This window comes from Tachypleus tridentatus, chromosome 13 (genome assembly GCF_004210375.1).
Source record: "Tachypleus tridentatus isolate NWPU-2018 chromosome 13, ASM421037v1, whole genome shotgun sequence".
Classification (NCBI taxonomy): Eukaryota; Metazoa; Arthropoda; class Merostomata; order Xiphosura; family Limulidae; genus Tachypleus; species Tachypleus tridentatus.
The window spans coordinates 24,927,677-24,948,816 of record NC_134837.1 but is presented as its reverse complement, the minus strand read 5'-3'; the positions used below and the strand labels follow the sequence as shown (position 1 = coordinate 24,948,816).

Below are 21,140 nucleotides of genomic sequence, written 5' to 3'. Positions count from 1 at the left end.
AAACCCCAAATTAAAGTTTTTTCTCTCTCTCTTACAAAAGTGGGCTTTTGTCTTTATTGTTTTCATCTCTCTATGAAAGGTTCTCTACTCCCTGAACATTTCAATACTGAAATTGAAATATTCTCTCAACATTAAAAAAATAGCACACATACTACACTTTGTAAGCTTTTATCTCAGCTTACCTCATCTTCTTTAATTCTTAACTTTGAGATCAATGTTCATTCACTAATGGATTTCTTGTTTCCTGCATATTTATTATCTTGTCTTCTGAAAGTGATTCATGTGTGTTAATCTGTTTTAAAACACTTAAAAGCAACTCCACTTAATGTTTTTATAGTGTGCAGCCCACACATGTATTTATTTACCTACATATATTGACACATCATTTGTTATTCATTATAATTCATAAAGTCCATTAGTATGTACAATTACTAAAAGAACTACTTCAGTTGGGTTTGATTTATTTGGAATTTTGTGAAAAGCTACACAAGGGATATCTGCACTGTTCATTGCTAGTTGTTCATCCCAAAACTCCTGAAGCATTAACTTTGGAATCTATTTGCTTGTGAAGTCTTGTACTTTAAAGTTTGCATTTGCTATGATCAAAATAGCTATTATTTCAACTTCCTCATAATTTCTAGGGTCAAGACATTCCACAAATGGACATGTCCTCCCAGTGTGACAAGACAGTCAATAAGCATTTACATGTTGTAATCTTAGACAATTAACTACAACAAAGTCATATTCATGCAGCATTGTTATCCAACAACTTATCAGCAAGAAGTTTTAAGGTTTACTAACCACTTCGATGGTGAACCTCTTACCAACAAAAGTAGTGGCAACGTTGTTTTACAAAGCCAACCACTGTTAGCAACTCTGTTTTCTTTGTACCATATATGTATACTGGAAAGTTTTAAGCTACATCTAGTATATTTGATTACACATTCTGTTTCATTCTTCAACTATACCATTTTGTTTTCACTGGAATTGGTTTTTAAGAGAATCTCACAGTCTTGACATGAATTAGACAAGCACTGTAGCTTCTACCAAAGCAAATTTCAGGGATCAAAATGCATAATGACATTCCTTGTTCCATATAAAGAGCTCTTCTGCCTTTGCAACAGCTAACAATGGCTTGTATCTTCAAGAAGTTAACCACAAATCATTGGTAATATTGATGTGAAAGGAAAGAACTGCAGTCTTCTTGCTTTGTCATAAACCAACAACAATATCTCAGGACAGCTATCTTAATTAAAACCATCTGCACTCTGGTGCCAGCAAACAATAACCAAATTTTCTTATTTTCGAAAAAAACAAAAAACATCAAACATTAAAATACTGTTTCAAAACTACCATAGTTTTTTGGTTTTCTAACTACAAATACTTTTAAAAAGTTCCATCACTGGTTGAAGAAATGACTTTACTTAACAAATAAAGCTTTTATTATTAATTGTCTTCTGTGATTGCCAAAGGCAAACAGACAATTTTCAGGTTTCAAATGAATGTAAAGATGTCAGGGGCTTCTCTGGTGAGTTTTACATATCTATTGGTAACTCACAAACCAAAAAGACTGGAAATTCAGTTTTTATATTCTTGCTTAACAAGTTATGTAGTTTGTTTCTAATTATTTAGGCACAATAGAAGCTGTTTTGTTGGACTTAAATGGGAGAAAACAAAGTGCAGACATAGGACTTCACAGAATATTTTTAAATATTTCCTTTTGAAATTAAAACTTACATGTTATAAAAATTTAAATAATATACAACACTTTGATACCAAATTTAATGACAGATATTGATAATTATGTTGTTTAAGTTTTGAATGCAACTGCAAGTAAAAGGTCATGACATGCACTTTCATGCATACGGTGAAAGAAAAATTCATATTCACATCCTGATTACCATGAAATTTTCACATCAAACACCACTCATTAATCTTAATTGTAAGAAGTCTAGTGTGTAAGCTTAAGACTAAACTTTCCATGACTAGATAAAATTTGGCTATTTTATTACATCCCACATGAAATTCAGGTACACAAGACTTCAACAAAAAGTACATTACACCTTTCTTAGTATCTTTAGGTATTATAATCAGAAATATTAGATTTGAGAAGAGATGTTACAGAATAAAGATACAGCTGGTGGTTGACACTTTTTAGCTGCTCAACTTCTTCTCTCAATTCTTCATTGCTCTGTGCAGAAATCCTAGAGTTAGCCTATAAATAAAGTGTTGTATCAAAGAGTATCTCATTAAAAACAAATATTCAACATCTTTTGAACATTAATGTATACTTATAATTACTCAACAATACTAAAAACAAACTTGTATTTAAGAGTCCCAACAATGATAATGTTCAACAGTTTAATATTAAATGAAAAAGTATAAAACAAGTAATAAACAAATATTTCCAGGATTATTACCAACTGAAATGTAGAAATATGGATACATAATTGTGGTATATACTGAATTTAAAATATTTCACATTTGATTTTTCTTTTAAAGTTATTTCATTTTAAATGAACCAAAAGTTGATTCAGCCCTGATACATTTGTTTAGCTTTCTCTTTTTTTTAAGTTTTTTTTCTGCACTGCCTCAGAGTACTGGAAAATATTCTTATTGGTTAGTGTTTTACAAGCAGTTTTTATTATACATTCAATGGGTGGACATATATTTATGGGTGGACATAATAAATTTGTTTCTAATTATTACACTTCTGACCCATAACAATGATATTTTGTGGTTCATTAACTTAAATATTACATTAAAATGTGAAAATCTTTGGTAAACTGTAAATCACCATAAATATGAAATACTACATTATATATCTTTATCAAGAAACAATGCCAACAGGGTATGGGTTCACTAGTATACTTTAAAGTCATATCTTTCTGTTTAATTACTGTATACCTCAAGCAGATGGAGAACAAAGTAGGTATTCATGCTATGCCATAGGAAGAAATATTTGTCAGATTGCTTGACACAGCAGCAATGGATATCTGTGATCAGATGGTTTAACTCTTTCAGCCTTTGTGCATGTCCTTTTAGTTTTTATGCTATAACTTTTAAACTAGTAAGTGCATCTTCACAAAATTTTGCAGATTATCAGTAAACATTATAAGACATTCACTTGCAAAATATTGGATTTCTTTGTTAAGATTTTGCATTTTGTTTTCTTGCACCTTTATTCTATTTTAATACTGACCATCCAACATATAAGGTAATTTTAAGATTACAAATATTTTTACAAGAGAGAAAATTTTCAAATTTCACATGCACAATCTTTAAAACATCCAGAAAAGTATCAAACATTTTAAAGAAAAATCTTATATTTTATTTGTTATTTTTACAATCAAACCTCTGTATGGGTTTGGTTGATTTCACCTAACTCATAACCACCATACAGAATTAGGAAATTAATATAAATTATGGTTTTTCATTCTACAATGGCTACAAATTATAAGATGAAAATTTGGTCTAAATAGTTTAAATCTCACAAAATTATACATATCCATTATTTTTACTATATTGACCTTTCAGCCATCCTTGTCCAATATTACAGAAGTTGGAATGATGGAATGTACATGCACTCATGTTACCCTTATCCAATACTATAAAACTGTCCTGTCTTGGCTGTGTTATAGTAGTAGACAAGCATTTTGTAAAATAACAATGACATTTCAGTTATGATGCACTGCATATGTATATACATTAGTATTTACAATATGTTCTTAAATTTCAATTATTTTTCTTCAAACATAGAACACTAAATAAAAAAATACAGTAAACAATTATCTCTTCTAGTTACAAACTTTGTACTCCTTTGCTATTTGCCATAGGTTGCTAAGCTTCATAAAATTTCGCATATTGGAGGATGCGAAACAAAATTTTTTATATATACAATTTGAAATAATGAACAAAAGGTCAAATTACTATAGCAGTATCACAGAATTCCATTATAATTTGTCAAACTTAGTAACTAAGCTATATTTGGGTCTAAAACAAATATGAAATTTCGAGCCCACTAACTTCCTACCTTACCACTTTGAATCTAGAATGAAAAGAATGAATTTGCCTCCCAAATACTTCTAAAACCCTGAGACAGTCTCTATGGGGACAGTCTGAGCTTTCGATTGATTATACATGTCATAGGGTGAAATATGGATAGACAAACAAGTATTTTCAAACACTGAAGAGGTGGGCAAGGCCACCTTGGTTGATTCACTAAATACATTAATGCCTCAGAAAATAGAAAATATATTAGGTTTTTATTTTATATTTTAACTTATCAGTATAGGTAATTTGAGTATCTAACTTAAGAAACAGACTTTGTACTTGGGCATCACAATTATCTAATTTGGATCAATGCTGCAGTCAAAATACCAAGTGACATGCAAAAATCAATATGTTAGTGTTTCTTTTATATTCGTTTCTAAATTAACTGATGTATAATACTGAAATTATAATCTATAATATGACACCAAACCTACTGATATACACATAAAACAGTAGTTAAATAAATGATAGTCAACAAACATGATAATATGGCCTTTGAGCTGTGACAAGGTTAAATGGGCAATGGAAAGCTGTAACACCACAAGCTGGCAGGACAGAGGGGCATTTTGAACAAGACAGCCTTCTGCAAAAAACCTACACTGCAAGACTAATGTCAAGATGCACAGGTGTCAGACAGAGTATGACTGAACATGGCAAAATGGATTGTAATCATGTAGTGAGGCTACAAAGTCATTTTAACATGTTCTCAAACTTCTGCATTAATTCATTACAATGTGCCATCAAATCAATGTAAACTTGAGTCTTTACATAAGATTAAGAAATCTATTCTAACTACATATCCAATAGTAACAAAAATTAAGCATTAACTCAGTGATAGCAAACTTCAATCTGTAGTCAAGATAACTATAAACTTCCACTGAAAACAAGGTAGCATTATACATCACTTAGAGAGTTAAAACTTTTTCTATTGGTCACAAATGATATAAGAGCAAATTATTATGAAAGAGGGTATAATAAAAGACCATGACCAGTGAATCTGACTTTTTGGTTGGTATCTCTGTAAGCAAAGAAGATTGAATGCTATAGAAATGAAGCTATGCCTTGGTAATATCTATACTACAATGAGTAATTAAACTCAGGATATCGAGGAGGTTCACTAAAAGAAAACAAAGACATTACTTTGTAATAGTCAGTTTTAGACTACTGAATAACATAATGGTTGCACACGCATCACATCACTGCAACTTCAGTAATATTAACTAGAAACAGCCAAAAGATCAACAACAACAAAAAGTATATACATGGATGTATGATGTTATGAGATTTAAGCTATTTAGTCTAAACATTTGTGGTTTCTTGTTATAATCTGTAGTCATTCTAGAAAACAACAACATAATTGGTGTCTATTTTCTAATGTTTTATTTTGTTTATGAAGTTGGCAAATCAACAAAATCCATAGAAATACAGAATTGAAAATAACAGATGATATATAAAGTTTTTTCTAAAAACAAAGGATTTGAAAATTAATTTTATTTGTACTAGATGGCACAAGAAATGCTAACTTATGCTACCACCTATGTAAACACAGATGTGGTGAAGTTGATAATGTATTAGAATTCTAGAAACAGTTCATCCAAAAATTAAATAAAACAGAATATACTGTGGATGGAAGCTCCTTTTTAAATGTATGATCAACTTGCACAGTAAAAACATGTTTATAAGTGATGTTTCAAAAACTTCAGTGATAATTTGGCAATTTATGAAAGAAAGGATGCGATACAATATGAAAAGTGGTGACTTTCTAGTTTATATTGCCGTAAATAAAAATTGAAGGATAATAAAATTATAGAAGTTTTGTATTATTATTATTAGTAGTAAATTAATATTAGAGAATAGATATGATGGCCCACAAGCTGAACATTGATCTGACTAGTAGTTTATATTTGATTGAAAATCATTTTATTTCACAGGTGATTCATAAAAATGAAATAAAACATTAATAATTAGTTTAAAAGCATAAAAATATCTTGCACAGAACAGTAATAGTGTTTTTACAATTAAAAAAGATGCACATTGTTTAGGTACAAGTGTTTGATGCTACACATGATTCTCGTGTAGTTACATATAGTGAGTTTGGATTGCAAGGGCAACCTATTGTGGTCAGTTAGAACAACTACAGGTGATTTAAACAAAACAAAGCTTTATTTAACAGTTACCATTCCATGCAGTATAAGGTTCAGTCTTTTTAACATAATATGTTGATTAATTCAACATATCCACTAAACATAAAGACACAGTTTGATGAGAAGATGAATACGGAACTTCAACTATAACAAAAAAATTACAAGAGAAAGTGAGTTATCATCAGTTACATTTAGTTGCTTTTCAGTAAAACTTTTATATTATCTGTTATTTTCTCTACCCCAGCTCTATATGAGGTTTGTAAACTGACCAACCTCGTAACCACCATAAATTATTTGAAATAAATCTAAATTACCCTTTTTTTCCCTTCTAGAATGTCTTCAAATTGTAATATGAAACTATTTGTTTATCCTCATTAGTTTTAAACTCATAACAGTATACATCTGTTTCTATTTATATTTTATTGTGTAATTGCTCTTTGAACCAATGTCTAGCTACCTCACATGTAAATCACATGGTGAATATATAGCTCATGTTACCTTATTGAATTCATAATACACAGGCTACTTGCGAGTGTACATTATAAATTTTTAAAATTAATTATTTTACAGAATCTAACTGAAAATGTTTCTAATTTTTACATTTCAGTTACTTCTATAATAATAAATAAACATGAAATAAACTACTTATCGAGATCTCCTTTTTCTTCTTGTTTTCAATTATTCATGAAACTTAACCATACTTTGTATACTAATGGCACTGCTGCACCAAAGTATTTTTTTTTTTTATTTAATTAAAGAGTGCACCAAACAACACAGAAGAACAACAAGAAAAAAGACAATATCCCACAACTATCCTAATTTTTTGTGCCTTCTAACTACGTGATATCTTATCCTTCAAGCCAAACTTGAAATATTAAAAAAAAAAATCCAGCTCTTATCATTTATACATCTATCAAGGTTTCTTTTAAACTCGCACAAATTTACTACCTCCACAACTTATTCCATAGGCCAACCACTCACTCTATTTGAAAAATAAGTCTTAACTGAAGACATCTTCCACCTTGCCTAAATCTATATTTGTGCCCCCTAGTTCCATAATTCTAGTTGTTAAACATGAAAAATGTTGATGCATCAACATTACCAATTCCTTTTACAATCTTAAGCACTCCAATCAGATCCCCTCTAACTCGACTATTTTCAAAAGAAAACAATTTTAAGGATCTCAATTTCTCCTCATATGACAACCCATCCATCTCGGATACCGTTTTATTAACCCTCCTCTGAACACAACAATTCAATGTCTTTCCTAAAGTAAAGAGCTCAAGATCAAGCACAATAGACTAATTGTAGTCTAACTTCTTTGAACTTGAACTCAGTATTTCTGTAGATGCAACCTAAAATCCTATTTGCTCTACTACTAGCAACAGCTCACTGTTTGGATGGCTTAAGAGACTGATGAGCCATTACACCAAGATTCTTTTCTTCATTACACTGCCAAGGTTATTCCCATTCAAATTATAACTAACATTCAATATTTTGCATTTATTATAATTACAATCCATCTACCATTTATTTACTCAACTCACTAAATGATCTAAATCCTTCCGTAAAGCAGCACCAACATCCTCAGCAAATTTAAGTTTTCTTGACCATTCCTTTATCTATGTCAGTGTAAATCAAAAAGAGCAATGGTCTTAAGACTGAGCCATGATTTACCGTACTTGTGACAAATCCAATTTGATTGACCTCCATTTATATAACAACCCTCTGCTTTCTTCCATGAAGTTACTCTTCTATTGAATTAGTTATACGATTGTTTGTCAAATGTTTTCTGAAAACTCAGATACACCAAATTTATACACTTCACCTCATCTACATATGCAGTTACATTTTTAAAAAATGTCAGAGATTTGTAAGTCAAGATCTTCTTTTAGTGAAACCATGTTCATTATCCAATAAAATTCTAGATTTTGTTACGTGACTTTGCAAGGCAGACGTTTCAAAAGTTTTCCCACAACTGATGTAATACTAACAGGCCAACTTAAATTACTTCCCTTGAAGACAGGAATGACATTAGCAAATTTCCATTCTGTTTGTTCTTATCCACTGTTCAAGGACTTACAAAAAAAAAAATTGTGTCAAGTGTTTCACAATCTTTTACTTCCTATGAAGCCATCATGGAAATATTATCTGGTTCAAGAGCCTTTAAAAATTCAGTTAGGCTTTTCAATGTGTTTCCCATGAGAATAAAGTTTGAAATGGAAAGAAAATAGGTAATTATCTGTACAGAATGTGTAATATGAGAGATCAAAACCTTGACTTTCTATTGGTTATAAATACTACAGTATTAACAATCAGAGAGAACTACTGGCAATTTGTGAAAGAAGAGACATGTGACACGCTTATGGCTCTGTAGCCAAACAAGATTGAAGGCAAAAAAAACAATTACACTTTGCATGAGCAAAAACATTATAATGAGTAATTTACATTTAATGTCATGCTTCTTGAAGGTGGAGGTAAATAAATTATGGAAGAGGGAATACCTAGAGAACAAATGTCACAATTCTCATGTAAGGGAAAATTGGGTGTCTTTTAAAAACTGTATTATACAATTAAGGATTTAAAATTTATACAACACTGAAATTTGTATTAGCTACATTTTGATGTCAAGTTTATTGTTATACCATGATCATAAAATTAAATAAACGTGAATGTAACTTGCTAAAATCTTGTGACATATACAGAAAATGATGAGCATGTTAACATTTTAAAAATATTTGTAAATTTTTTATACATTTTTCATAAACATTCAATAAACTTACATTTTCGAGACTCTTGAGAGAAACTTTATCTTCTTGACTTAGTTCTTTCACCTGGAAAATGGTGCAAAATGTCAAAAATTCAAATTTTCACAAAAATTGCAACATGTAGTTTTAACAGTAATTATGGAAATGCACAGGTGATATTCATACAGGAGTCACAAACAATGAGTAAGTGCAATTCAATGTACATTATTATAAAAATACAAAGAAAATCAAACAAGTTTCACAATGCACTAGTGTTTTATTTAATTTTAAATATACAAGTATACCTTTTTTTTTTAAATATATAAGCTACAATATGTTTATCAATGTGGGATTTTAAAATCTTGTATCCAAATGTCCTGTATTAATTCCAATAATTCAGAAAAGTTTACTGGATGTTGTATGACAATTTACACATGACTCTATACAGCTTTACTGATTTTCATACTGGGACTAATACAAGCCAAACCATGGTTGCCTCAACAAATCCCACGTGCCATGTTTCCATAGCAACTTTTATCACGTTACCTAATATTTTCTTCCATTTTTTCATTTGTAGGGCTGTGCTAAATAGAAATAGAATATATAAAAGTCCTGGACTCTTGAAAATCCAAAACTGTTTTTGCATGCTTTAATTCTTAAACTGAACTTTGTTTCTCAGATTTCAGTGTTTATCAGACATGAAGTGCCGTGGTTGCACAACATGTTACTAATTTTGTGTAATTTTGTTTTCCTTCTTTCTGTCAATTCAACCAATCTTTGCGTATGTTTAGACTCAAACAGGATAAATGGCAGTTAGTTCAAGTGGTTGTTGATATCACATGATCATTAGCATGCACTCATTATCGGGAAAGTAAATAAATACACACTGATGCCTCGATTATCTGCACTGGTCTGGGGAAAGAAAAAAATCAGGTAACAGAAACAGTGGATAATCAAGGCACTAGTATATCTCACTGTTTAGTCTAACTATAAAAGGTTTCAATATATTTAAGTTCCTTTTTAAATTACAATCTTTTTTATTGTCATTTAAATCCCATTATCATGACAAATTATAAAAGGCATCACAATCATAAAAGCCAAGTGTTGGTTGGTCAGTCACTTGATCAAGCTTAATTTCTTCGAATTTCATGAGTTAGAGTCCAATTCCACTTTTTTTCCCCCCTTTCATTTGATTACCCATTACCATTTTAGTTGAATGCGACTGCTAACGTAGGCATACATAGCTCCTAAACTTCGACAGTTTTATGCTACAGACACAAATGTATTTCTACCCTATGAATGCCTTTGAAAAATAACTCAAAAATAAGCAAAAATTATTGCTTGGAGAATTATTACAAAAAAATCCTTTGTTAAAACAGAATGAAGACATCAATTATTTGTACAGGAGAAGACAATGTGTAACTGAGCAACATCCTAACACAACCTAAACATGGACCTATGGTTAAATGACATCTGTTGTGTAGTATAGAACAGAAGACAAACAACTGAAGTGAAATCCTTGAAATCTTAATGTATATTTTGTGTACACTGTTTCTAATCATTAATCAAAATTAACCAAGCTATAAATATTTTCTATTCCTAATACCTAAAAATGAAAAAGGCAAGGCTTGACTTGAACAAGCCTATTTACAATCTGAATGCACGCTATGTACTGCACACAAACACTTAAAATGTCCAGCAGCACCTGAAGTTTCTCAACCAAAATTACTGTACTTCTTTTTATAGAAAATTGTTGGTAATCATTCATTTTCAAAATGAATTAAAATACTTTTGCACATGTTTTGAATGATTTTAGTTATGCAAAGTGAACTAGTGCAATACATTACATATACAGTAATTCACATTAGTTATCTGATAACTTTCCTATTAACCTTTTAATCATGGGTACCCGCTTAAACACTTTTCTGTGCAAGTCATTGTGTTACATTCAAAATTTAATTAAATACCTTTACTATCAATGTATATGAAGGAAATTAACATACAATTCATAATAATTTACCAAGCTCAGTAACTTAACTGCATTTAGATCTAAAAATACACGAAACTTTTAGGAGATTAAACACACATCCTACCTTTTTCAAACCTTAATTAGAAATAACATGGTAGCCTTTTCACAGGTTAAAATGGCTGAGAAAACCATTCTTTGCACATTCTAAGTTGTTGCCTGGTTATTCACATGCCATATATTGAAATAAATGTATACAAGAGACCGTTTCTAAAAATAGAAAATAAATAAATTGGGCCACTGTGTTTGATTCAGTACACAAGCCACATCTCAGCAAAATAAAAAGTTATGAGATTTTTAATTTATATTCTATCTTATTATTACTGATGAGTTTGCAATTCACATGAAACTATGAACTTAGTACTTCGACATCACAAAGATCTAATTTGAACCAGTGCTGCATTCACATACTCAACAACTCAAAAACTGCTATTTAGGTGTTCTTTTAATATTTACTTTTAAATAACAAAATCACCTCATATATAATATTAACATTTGCATTACAAAATACAATTTGATTACACACTTATTAACACAAATTCATAACATAATAGTTCAATAAATTTGAATTCAAGTCAAAAAACATCATGAGAAGACCTTTGACCCATGACCCATTGCAAATGGGTTAAGATGTTACTAGCACCTATACACATTTCCTGGATTAAATAAATATATATATTTTTAAGATTATTTTTATCCTCTTCATTGTTGCGTAGCAGTTTCTTATAACTATCTGTAGGAAATCAGTGTTCTTCAATACCACAGACTTAATTATTAAGTTAAATTTTGGCATTTTGAAGAACTACCTGACAAACATTTTACATAGAGAAAACTGCATTTTAGAACACATAACTAACTCATAATCACAGATATGCTACCAGTGGCACAGTACTGTAGTATTGTGAACAGGAAAATGTACCTCACGCTAATTCAATAATTTATAACAGTTAACCTGAACACATTCTGTCATTCCCTATAATGTTTACAAACCTGCAGCACAGGATGATGATAAAGGTTAATGTGCACTCTATTTCTTCCACTCTCTTCTTCATTTTCATGATCTTCTTCTGATAACAGATGTTTCTTAAAAGTTTGAACAGGAGTCAGCTTTCTTATGATGTCCTCTTGAAACAATGCATATGGAGTTGGGGAAAAAAAGGCATTTGTTATAGCCCCTAGCAGACAGAAAATGATTAAATATGAAATGTGTAATTAAACAGAGTTATAAATAAAAAAGTACAAACTATGCTTTTTTAACTGTATATATACTATTAATAATACTCCTGCAGATATATTCTGCATTTTCTGATTATACAATATACAATCTAATAAACAATGAAAAAGTACAAGCAATCCCAGTTAATTTTATAGGTGTATTCCATATTTAGATGTCAATAAAAATATCTTTAGTTCCTCAATATTAATTTCAAACTTTGTGATATTTGAAACAAAATATTCAAACCATAAGCAAAATATCTCATTTACAATTTTCATAAAACCAACCACGTTTTTTGTTTCATCTGGTTGTTGTTAAGCTCTAAGCTATACAATGGACTATCTGTGTTCTGCCAACTACAGGTATTGAAACCTTATTTTCAGAGTCCCTAAGCCTGCAGACTTAATTATGGAGTCATTGGGTTGGTACCAGACAACCTGCAAAACATGCTCTAATTTGAAAATTACTGAAACAGCCATATCTTGTACACACACACACACACCTATTCAGACATTCCAAAAGTAAATGTCCCCTACAAGGAAAGTACAAATAAAAGTAGAGCACAAACCACAAACTATACTGTATGAAGTGTAATATGTACTTTAATATAGAGAGAGCAATTTGTATTAATAGAATATGTTAACACAAGCTCTACAGATGAAAGAAATAAAAACATTAAAAACTTCATAAGCAGATATTGGTACAATGATCATAATGTTACACATCTAAAATTACTTTTCCACCTTCTGCAGCCAGTTATGCAGAAGTTGATACTAACAAAACAGCATTCTGAAGAAAGAGAATGAAGATCTTTTCAGAATGGCAACAGATCTTAGCTAGAATGGAATATAGAAGATGGTAATAAGTAATTGTCTGCCCTGTAATTTAGTTATGGTGAATTCTCCAGTGCATAAAGGGATAGTAAAGAAGGGTTTGGACCAACTCCTTGAGCATTTTAAGCAAGTTGTTGCAAGGAGTGTATGAACTAATTGGTTCAGTGTATGAAACCTATGTCCACACAGTTTGGTGCTAAATACCCTAGAATATTTGGATGACTGGGAATGATTGTCATCGAGATAAACACCAGATATAACCTTGTCAAGAAATGAAAGATCCGATGGGGCCAAGATTAAAACTTTAAAAGAGACATTCCAGAACATTTTTCTGGGTAATTATTATAAAGATACTATTCATTAATTAGTTTACTGAGGAGATGTCATGTGAAAACATACAGCACCTCACAAGTCTCATGTACATCCAAAAACAAAGCGCGTATCGTTAAATTGACAAAGTAAATACATGCACTTTTCTGTGTAATTATGTCATAAGAAATCTTGCAAGTTTAAATGGGAGCTGCATGAAGGTTGATGACACGCAAGTAAGTCACATGCAAGGAGGGAAAAAAGCTTTGTGAATGTGTGAATCACCTTGGATGTTATAAAATTCAAGAAAACTGCATCTAAGGTATGTATGAACAATGAAGTCTTTCCACATAAGTTTAGATTTATAAAACAATAACATTTAACACAACTTACAAATATTCATTCACATACATGGAATTCAAAGGGTGCTAGTTAATAACAAATCCTGATATTTCTGTTAATAGCTGTAACAATAAAAACCTTCTAAAACAAAATATTTTGTAGCAAAAAATCAGTCAAGAATAAATGAACTTAGCTAAACGAGATAAAACAAATTCTAACCTTTATGTAGAAGTTTTCGAATGCACTGCCTGCTTGGAATGTGCCACAAAATTACATTTTGGTCACGTGATCCAGAGAGCAATGTTAATCCATCAGAAGAAACATCTAAACATGATACCTCTTTACTGAAATAAAAGTATAGCAGCATTACAGTTCAAACATGATTAACTAGTATGGTGCATGTATGATCAAAATGCAATAATATTTCCTTTTCCTTATTTAATAACTGAGCAAAAATGTTAAATACACTATGAATTGACCATTACACTTGTTGATCAACAATAAATATTTATACAAAAATTCTGTATCTTAGTAAACAAGCTAAAGGTCATCCTTAACAACATGACAGTGTTGATTCTGAAACTTCCGAGACAGTTAGCAGTAATATTTAATGTAGAAGGACTTTGATGAAACAATAAAATATTGTTTCATTAAACAGGAATACAATTAAAAACATTTTAATTAAGGTCAATATATGACCACTAAAATGTTGACTCTATGTGTTTTAATGTTACAACATTATCTTCAAGAGTGAACTTAAGACAATCACATCTTATTCATACTTTTCTTTTTGATTAACTAGGTAATATGATCTATGTACAGGTTTATAATTCCCACATGAACATTTTCGAGAAGATCACTCCACATTTTTGCATAAATATTTGCCAGATCTTCATCCCAGTTTAACAATTCATGATTTTTTTTCAACATTTAATTATTTCCAAGGATTCTCAAATATTATAAGCTCAAATACCTTTTAGTTGAGCTATTAGAATATTTTCCAGCAATATCATATATTATGTTTTATGTATACATTATGCTAGGACTGAATTTTAAATTTTTTTTCAAGTATTCTTTGTGCTCCATTAAATGAGATTTTAAATTATGTTTAATCTGTTCGATACAAATATTTCCATACTCACATTCAGTTTTATTGAAACCTGATTTTTACACAAACTGTATACGTAACGTCACAAAAGTATGTGTGAAAAATCCATTATTTCAAGTAAATAATAATATAAACAAAATGAAAGGTTAACTATGGGATCACCATTTTCACAGTTGTTGTGTAATTTGTATGTAGATGTATTTGAAACTAAAGCCATAAATGATGCAAATTGTAAACCATATAAGATATACAAAATAATATCTATGTGTGGGGATATGATAATGAAACATTAACTGAGTTTGTATGATATTTGAATAGTACAGAACCACTATACAATTTACTAATGAAATTGAAAAACATTAGCTTGTTTCTCCTAGATGTATAAGTAAAAAATGAATTTACAAGGTAATCTAGAAACATTTTCAAAAACTTTTCTGTCTTTATGCCTCCACATCAAAAATCATGCTTTACTAAGTCGCAAAAAGTATGTTTGTGGAATTTTGAAGATGTGTAATAAACAAGACATGAATTATTATAATTTATGAAATTTGCAACAACTGAAATATGATTTAACCTGCATATTGTAGATAATGTGTGAAGTGTGTATCACCTTGGATGTTATAAAATTCAAGAAAACTGCATCTAAGGTATGTTTGAACAATGAAGTCTTTCCACATAAGTTTAGATTTATAAAACAATAACATTTAACACAACTTACAAATATTCATTCACATACATGGAATTCAAAGGGTGCTAGTTAATAATGAATCCTGATATTTCAGTTAATAGCTGTAACAATAAAAACCTTCTAAAACAAAATATTTTGTAGCATAAAATCAGTCAAGAATAAATGAACTTAGCTAAACGAGATAAAACAAATCTTTTATTTTAAGAGTTGTTGAACATTTTAATGTTACAACTGTGACTGGATACAAAGGCCCAAAGGAACAATGGCAGACCATCTATTCTGAAAAAGAAATATCCTCTGAGGAAGGAAAACACAATCCCAGGTTGGATGCTGTAGTAAGGATCGAAGTTTTAAAGCATGAGTAAAGACAGCTGGAAATGGCAGAGGTGTAGAGGAGATTCATGAGACTCAGTGTACGAACTCTGGACTGGAGAAGTGAGGAAGGCCCCTGTGCAAAACCAAAGCCCCTGATTGTGAACAAGGTACAACATCTTCAAGACAAAGGTCCTCGCAGAGCCATTGACCAAAGACCCATTGTCTAGTTTTCATCAAATGAGGGCACAACAGATCTTTAGCATAGAACATCAAACTGCTCCCCATGTGATGTAAGAGGGGACATGGAGGATGTTTAGTGCCCTTGTAGTTGCATGATGCATTGTATAAAGTTCAGTTTACTGTCAAAGATAAGCTCCAACAACTTTACCTCAGGTACCATGGACCTTGATATTATCTATATTAAAATGGAAACCTTGACAGTTCCCACTATATCAATGAGGCCATTTTTATTTACGTGGAGGAGAATTGGGCAGAGAGCCCTTCTGTTTTCGATCACATCTCTAGTCTTTAATCTCTTTATTAGAAGAAGATCTATTGATCTCCATGAATCCTGACATGGATCAAGTGGGCAGGTCTCTGTCATTAGAAGATTCCAGGGATTCAGGTTTTATATCTTGGAACTGAAGAAGATGGACCCCAGGAAACTCCTGAACCCAAAACCAAAGAAAGTGGATCTGGGGATCAGCTGGAAAGAATGGTAAGGACAGAGATGGGTGTTGATCTTGACTCATTAACTTTCTTAACCATGAAGGACAAAAAAAATTTTCATATGAGATGCAGAGAGATCTGTCTGCACTCCCACCGTAGCAGTGGAACAGAGTGCAGCAGCATATATTCAAGATGAAGTAGTGGACAGTAACTTTCAAGCTAAGAAATGTTGTGAACCATTTTCAAATGCTGTACCTATTTTCCTTCCACTCACCTGAGGCATGAAAAAGTAAGATAGGTGAGAGCCACTGCAACTAACATAACAAGGGTGTATTTCACACTTGTAGGCATCATGGTCATTGCTACCACAATGAGCACATGTCAAGGAATTATGCCATACTTTGCAATTTAGATAACCTGCCCTAATGGTAACAGGTGTACGTGGTGATGTAAATGTCAAAATTAGGACATTGATCAACATTATAATTCCATTTTTGCGAATGGAGATACGCCTCACTGCAAAAACTCCTTGGGTGGAGAAAACAGCAAGGATCTCTGACTCGGGGAATGTTTTTCAAATTCCTCTCAACGATAAATCCTCATAACAAACTCAAAGTAACATGGGAAGTAAACTCAATGGGTATATCCCCAATGGTCTTCAAATGCAAGAGGAGTTCAGTGTGTTTAGGAGTGGATATTTTCACCAACATGTCCCCAGAACATAGCTTTTTCACTGACTTAGGAGAGCCAGAAAGCCTCTCTATTATCCCCTTCTGGATAAAAAGGGAGACATTTGCTATCAATATTTGTCTGATAAAGAATGTAATATCAAAAAATGAGGTACAGGTATTGAAGAAGTTGAAAATTGCTGTTCAGAATCTTCAAGACGTGGTCATTTACCTAGGGTCTGTTTTATACTATTTTATTTATTTGGGGAATCCATAATAAAAAGGAATGTTTCAGCACCCTCCAATCCTACCCACCATGGAGCCCCAAAAGGGGACGCACTATAATGCTAAACAAGGACGCTGCAGCAATGCCAGGTATTTGTGAGCACTACATCCAAAGACAATGTCCACAACTCCCATTGAGAACATCCTACACTACTACTTGGTTGGCAACCACAACCCAAGCGGACCAGCTGACTGACCATGAGGAGGCCGCCCATCTACAGGAATTCAAGGCCAAAGTGGTGTGTTCCAGTTGGACCCCTCAAGCACCAGAATCCTCTCCTCCCTTCCACGAGTCGCCAGGTGGATATTTAGACCTGGAGGAGATAAATTGAACGAACAGAACCTTCTTTGGGAGATCCCCTCACCATATACAGGAATCTACACCAAGTGGCAATATTGTGTGAAAGTATTGTGATATTAGCTCAATCAAATCGTACTATAGTTAATAATATTTGAGAATCCTTGGAAATAATTACTGAAAAAAAAATCATGTATTATTAAATAGAGATGAAGGTCAGCAAATGTTTATCCAATATATGGAGTGAACTTCTCCAAAATGTTCACACCGGAATTACACACCTATACAAAAATCACATGACATTTAACAAAAACGATATGATTATGTCTTACAACTTCCTTCTGAAGATGACATTGCAACATAAAAATAAGTAGAGTCAACATTCGGCAGTCATAAAATGTTTAATTGTGTACCTATTTTAATGTTGTGCGTTGTTATTTTAACATTATACACATGTTCCAGGTAATTATACTCTTGATGAAACATTGCATATAATGCATTCCTAATTCTATGAAATCTGGTAGATCAATTCCACACAAATGTTGCATGGCTTGTTTTATAACAATGTTTATGAAGAACTACTGGGTGAAAAGGAAACTTCAGAATTACTTTCTACAGATTAAATAATTATATTATAGGTTATAACTGTATGAATTCACAGCTTTGAAAATTTGAATGAAATAATTTTGATTTTTTTAATAAAAAAATTAAAAGTGCTTAGCTTTAATGTAATCTTTAATATTGTTTATTACCATAGAAATATGAAATAAAACTACATTACCCTTTTTTCTTTCTGCAATAACTTAAGTTGTGATATGAAACTATATTTGTTTATCATAAATAGCTCAAATCTTATTGCTGTTTACATCTGTTTTGACTTGAAATTTATTTTGCTACTTCCATTTTAACCATGTTTAACCATTTCACAATGGACTTGGTATAATACACAAGTTGGTGTACACATCTGCACACGTTATGTATTTGCGTTATAACTTTTATACAGCATGTGTATTTTCACAAATATTAGTATACTTTCAGTAAAGATGACAAGTTTTTGTACATAAAAAAGTCAGATTTTTTAATGAAATATTTTTACTAAAGATTTGTTTGTGAATATATACTGTCTGTTTTGTTACTAATCCGAGTGCAAAGTGATTTCATGTTATCACTGAAAACACTATTTTTTGTCAAATAATATTTTCATTATCTCTAAAGACTTCCTAAACACATTTCAAATGTTTGATTGAGTAAGGCATGGTGCATGTGTATTCATGTTACATATCCAATAACACAAAAGCAGTGAAAAGTTTATCACAGGAAATAAATATAAAAGTAGTTATAAGAGTAGGCTTAATTGTTACTATAGTAATGCTAGAAGTATAAGAAATAAAACAGATGACTTTAGAGCATTAGTAGGAAAAGAGAATTTTGAAGTAATGGAAAGAACTTAAACATGGTTAAACACAGATGATTTTGATGATAGAAGTTTCTTTAAAATACAGGTTTACAGGGATAGAGTATTAAGGATGATTGACTTTACAAGTAAAATGTAAGTTACATCCTGTTGAAGTTGAGGATATTAAATATAACACCAAAGGGATTAAATCCACTTGGAATTTTTATTAGTGGATAGAAAGAAAAATAAAGGCTTTTAGTGGGAATTTGTTACAGATCATCAAATAATACTGATGAAATTAGTGAGAAACTTTACAATGAAGGTAAAGAATAATATTTTGATTACAAATTTCAAAAAAGCAAATTTTGAAGGGGTGTGACAAAAATTACCTGTTGTGAATAGGACAGCTGCATTACTTGGAGTCATTGATGTGGAAAATGTTTAAAGATTAATTTTTGAGCATTTAAAAATTTAAGTAAAGTATCATAAACTTAAGAAATTTAAATTGATTAGTATGATAGGAGATTAGGAAGACCAGAATATCAAGAAAGTTTGTATGTGTGTTTTCTTATAGCAAAGCCACATCGGGCTATTTTCTGAGCTTACCAATGAGAATCAAACCCCTGATTTTGGCAGGGAGCAAGAAAGTTTGGGAAACAGAAAATTAGAACATAAAAATTTATGAGAAAGGGTTGGTTGAAAATTTAAAAAGTAACAATAAAAATATTAAGGGTAAACAAAATGTTAGAATGAGGGTAGGACCCTTGAACAATGATAAATGAAGGCCAGTATATGATGATTATAAGACAGATGGGTCATTAAATCTTACTTTTTCTACAGTTTTTACTGTAGACGATTTAAGTAGCATTCTACATCTTGAACAGTTGACGACAGATTGAAACAAAATTGAACATGATTGACTGATTTGTAACTTAAAAAAAAAAAAAAAACATTGTGAATATTAAAAAAATTACAAAACTTCTGGGCCAAGTAATATTTTCCCAAGAATGTTGAAGTACATTAAAGATTGGATATGCGAGTCTCCTGCCACTTATCTTTTGTGGGTCCTTGAATACTGGTGCCAGAGGTTTGAAGGGAAGTGATAAACTATCCCAGTAATAACAGACCTATCAATCCTACATCAATTGTGGGAAAAGTTTTTGAAAGTCTGATAAATGATACTTTGCAAAATCATTTAATTGAGTTTAGAATTTTATGGGATAGTCAAGATAATTTTACTAAGGAATAATTCTTGCCTTACAAACTTTCTAATATTCTTTGCAAAGGTTACTGGTTATGTACACAAGGGTAAAGATGGGGATTTGTTGTATCTTGATTTTCAGAAAGCATTTGACAATGTGCTACATAAAAGGCTGGTAAAAAGAATTATCCCTATATGCAGAGGAGATAAGTTAGCAAACTGGATAGAAGAGTTGCTAATTATGAAAAAGTAGAAAGTTGTTATAAATGGAGTTTAATCAAACTGGATTAATGTTGCCTCATGATTCAGTCATAGGACCTTAGCTCTTTTTGATTTACATCAATAATGTATGTACAGGAATAGTCAATAAATTACTTAAATTTCCCAATGATATTAAGGCCTTTGGTGTTGCTAGCTCCGAAGAGGATGTTGCTGCTTTATAAATGGATTTAGATCTTTTATTGAGTTGGGCAGACAAATGGTAAATGGGTTTTAATTATTGTGAATGTAAGGTAATGTATGTGGGTTATTATAATTTGAATTATAAGTATAATGTACATGACAATAGCCTTAGTGTCATGAAAGACATGGATCTTGGTGTAATAGTCAATAAATCTCTAAACCCATCCAAGCAGTGTGCTGTTGCTAGTAGAAAAAATGTTAAGTAAAATTATGTAATGCACATGATTATTTATCTTACCTTATCTAACGTAATAAAATCCTAGTTTTGAAATCTTAGTTACTTTAATAATAATGAATAAATAATACACATTTAAAACATGAAATATAATACTTACTTGGATCTTATTTTCTTTGCTGTTCACAAAACTTAACACTACTTT

At 31.1% G+C, this 21,140-nt stretch overlaps 1 protein-coding gene across 2 annotated transcripts in view; it reads right to left on the bottom strand.

Annotated features, from left to right (window-relative positions):
* Positions 1-1,986: 1,986 nt before the first annotated feature.
* Positions 1,987-21,140, bottom strand: part of LOC143237508 (WD repeat-containing protein 18-like) — a 45,242-nt gene continuing 26,088 nt past the window's right edge. For both annotated transcript variants that reach the window (XM_076476852.1, XM_076476853.1), the window contains exons 8-11: positions 13,890-14,014; positions 11,961-12,145; positions 8,981-9,031; positions 1,987-2,215 (exon numbers count right to left, since the gene is read on the bottom strand). In XM_076476852.1, coding sequence (XP_076332967.1) covers positions 2,078-2,215; positions 8,981-9,031; positions 11,961-12,145; positions 13,890-14,014 — 499 coding nt within the window. In that variant the 3' untranslated portion in view covers positions 1,987-2,077. The remainder of the gene's footprint in view (positions 2,216-8,980; positions 9,032-11,960; positions 12,146-13,889; positions 14,015-21,140) is intronic.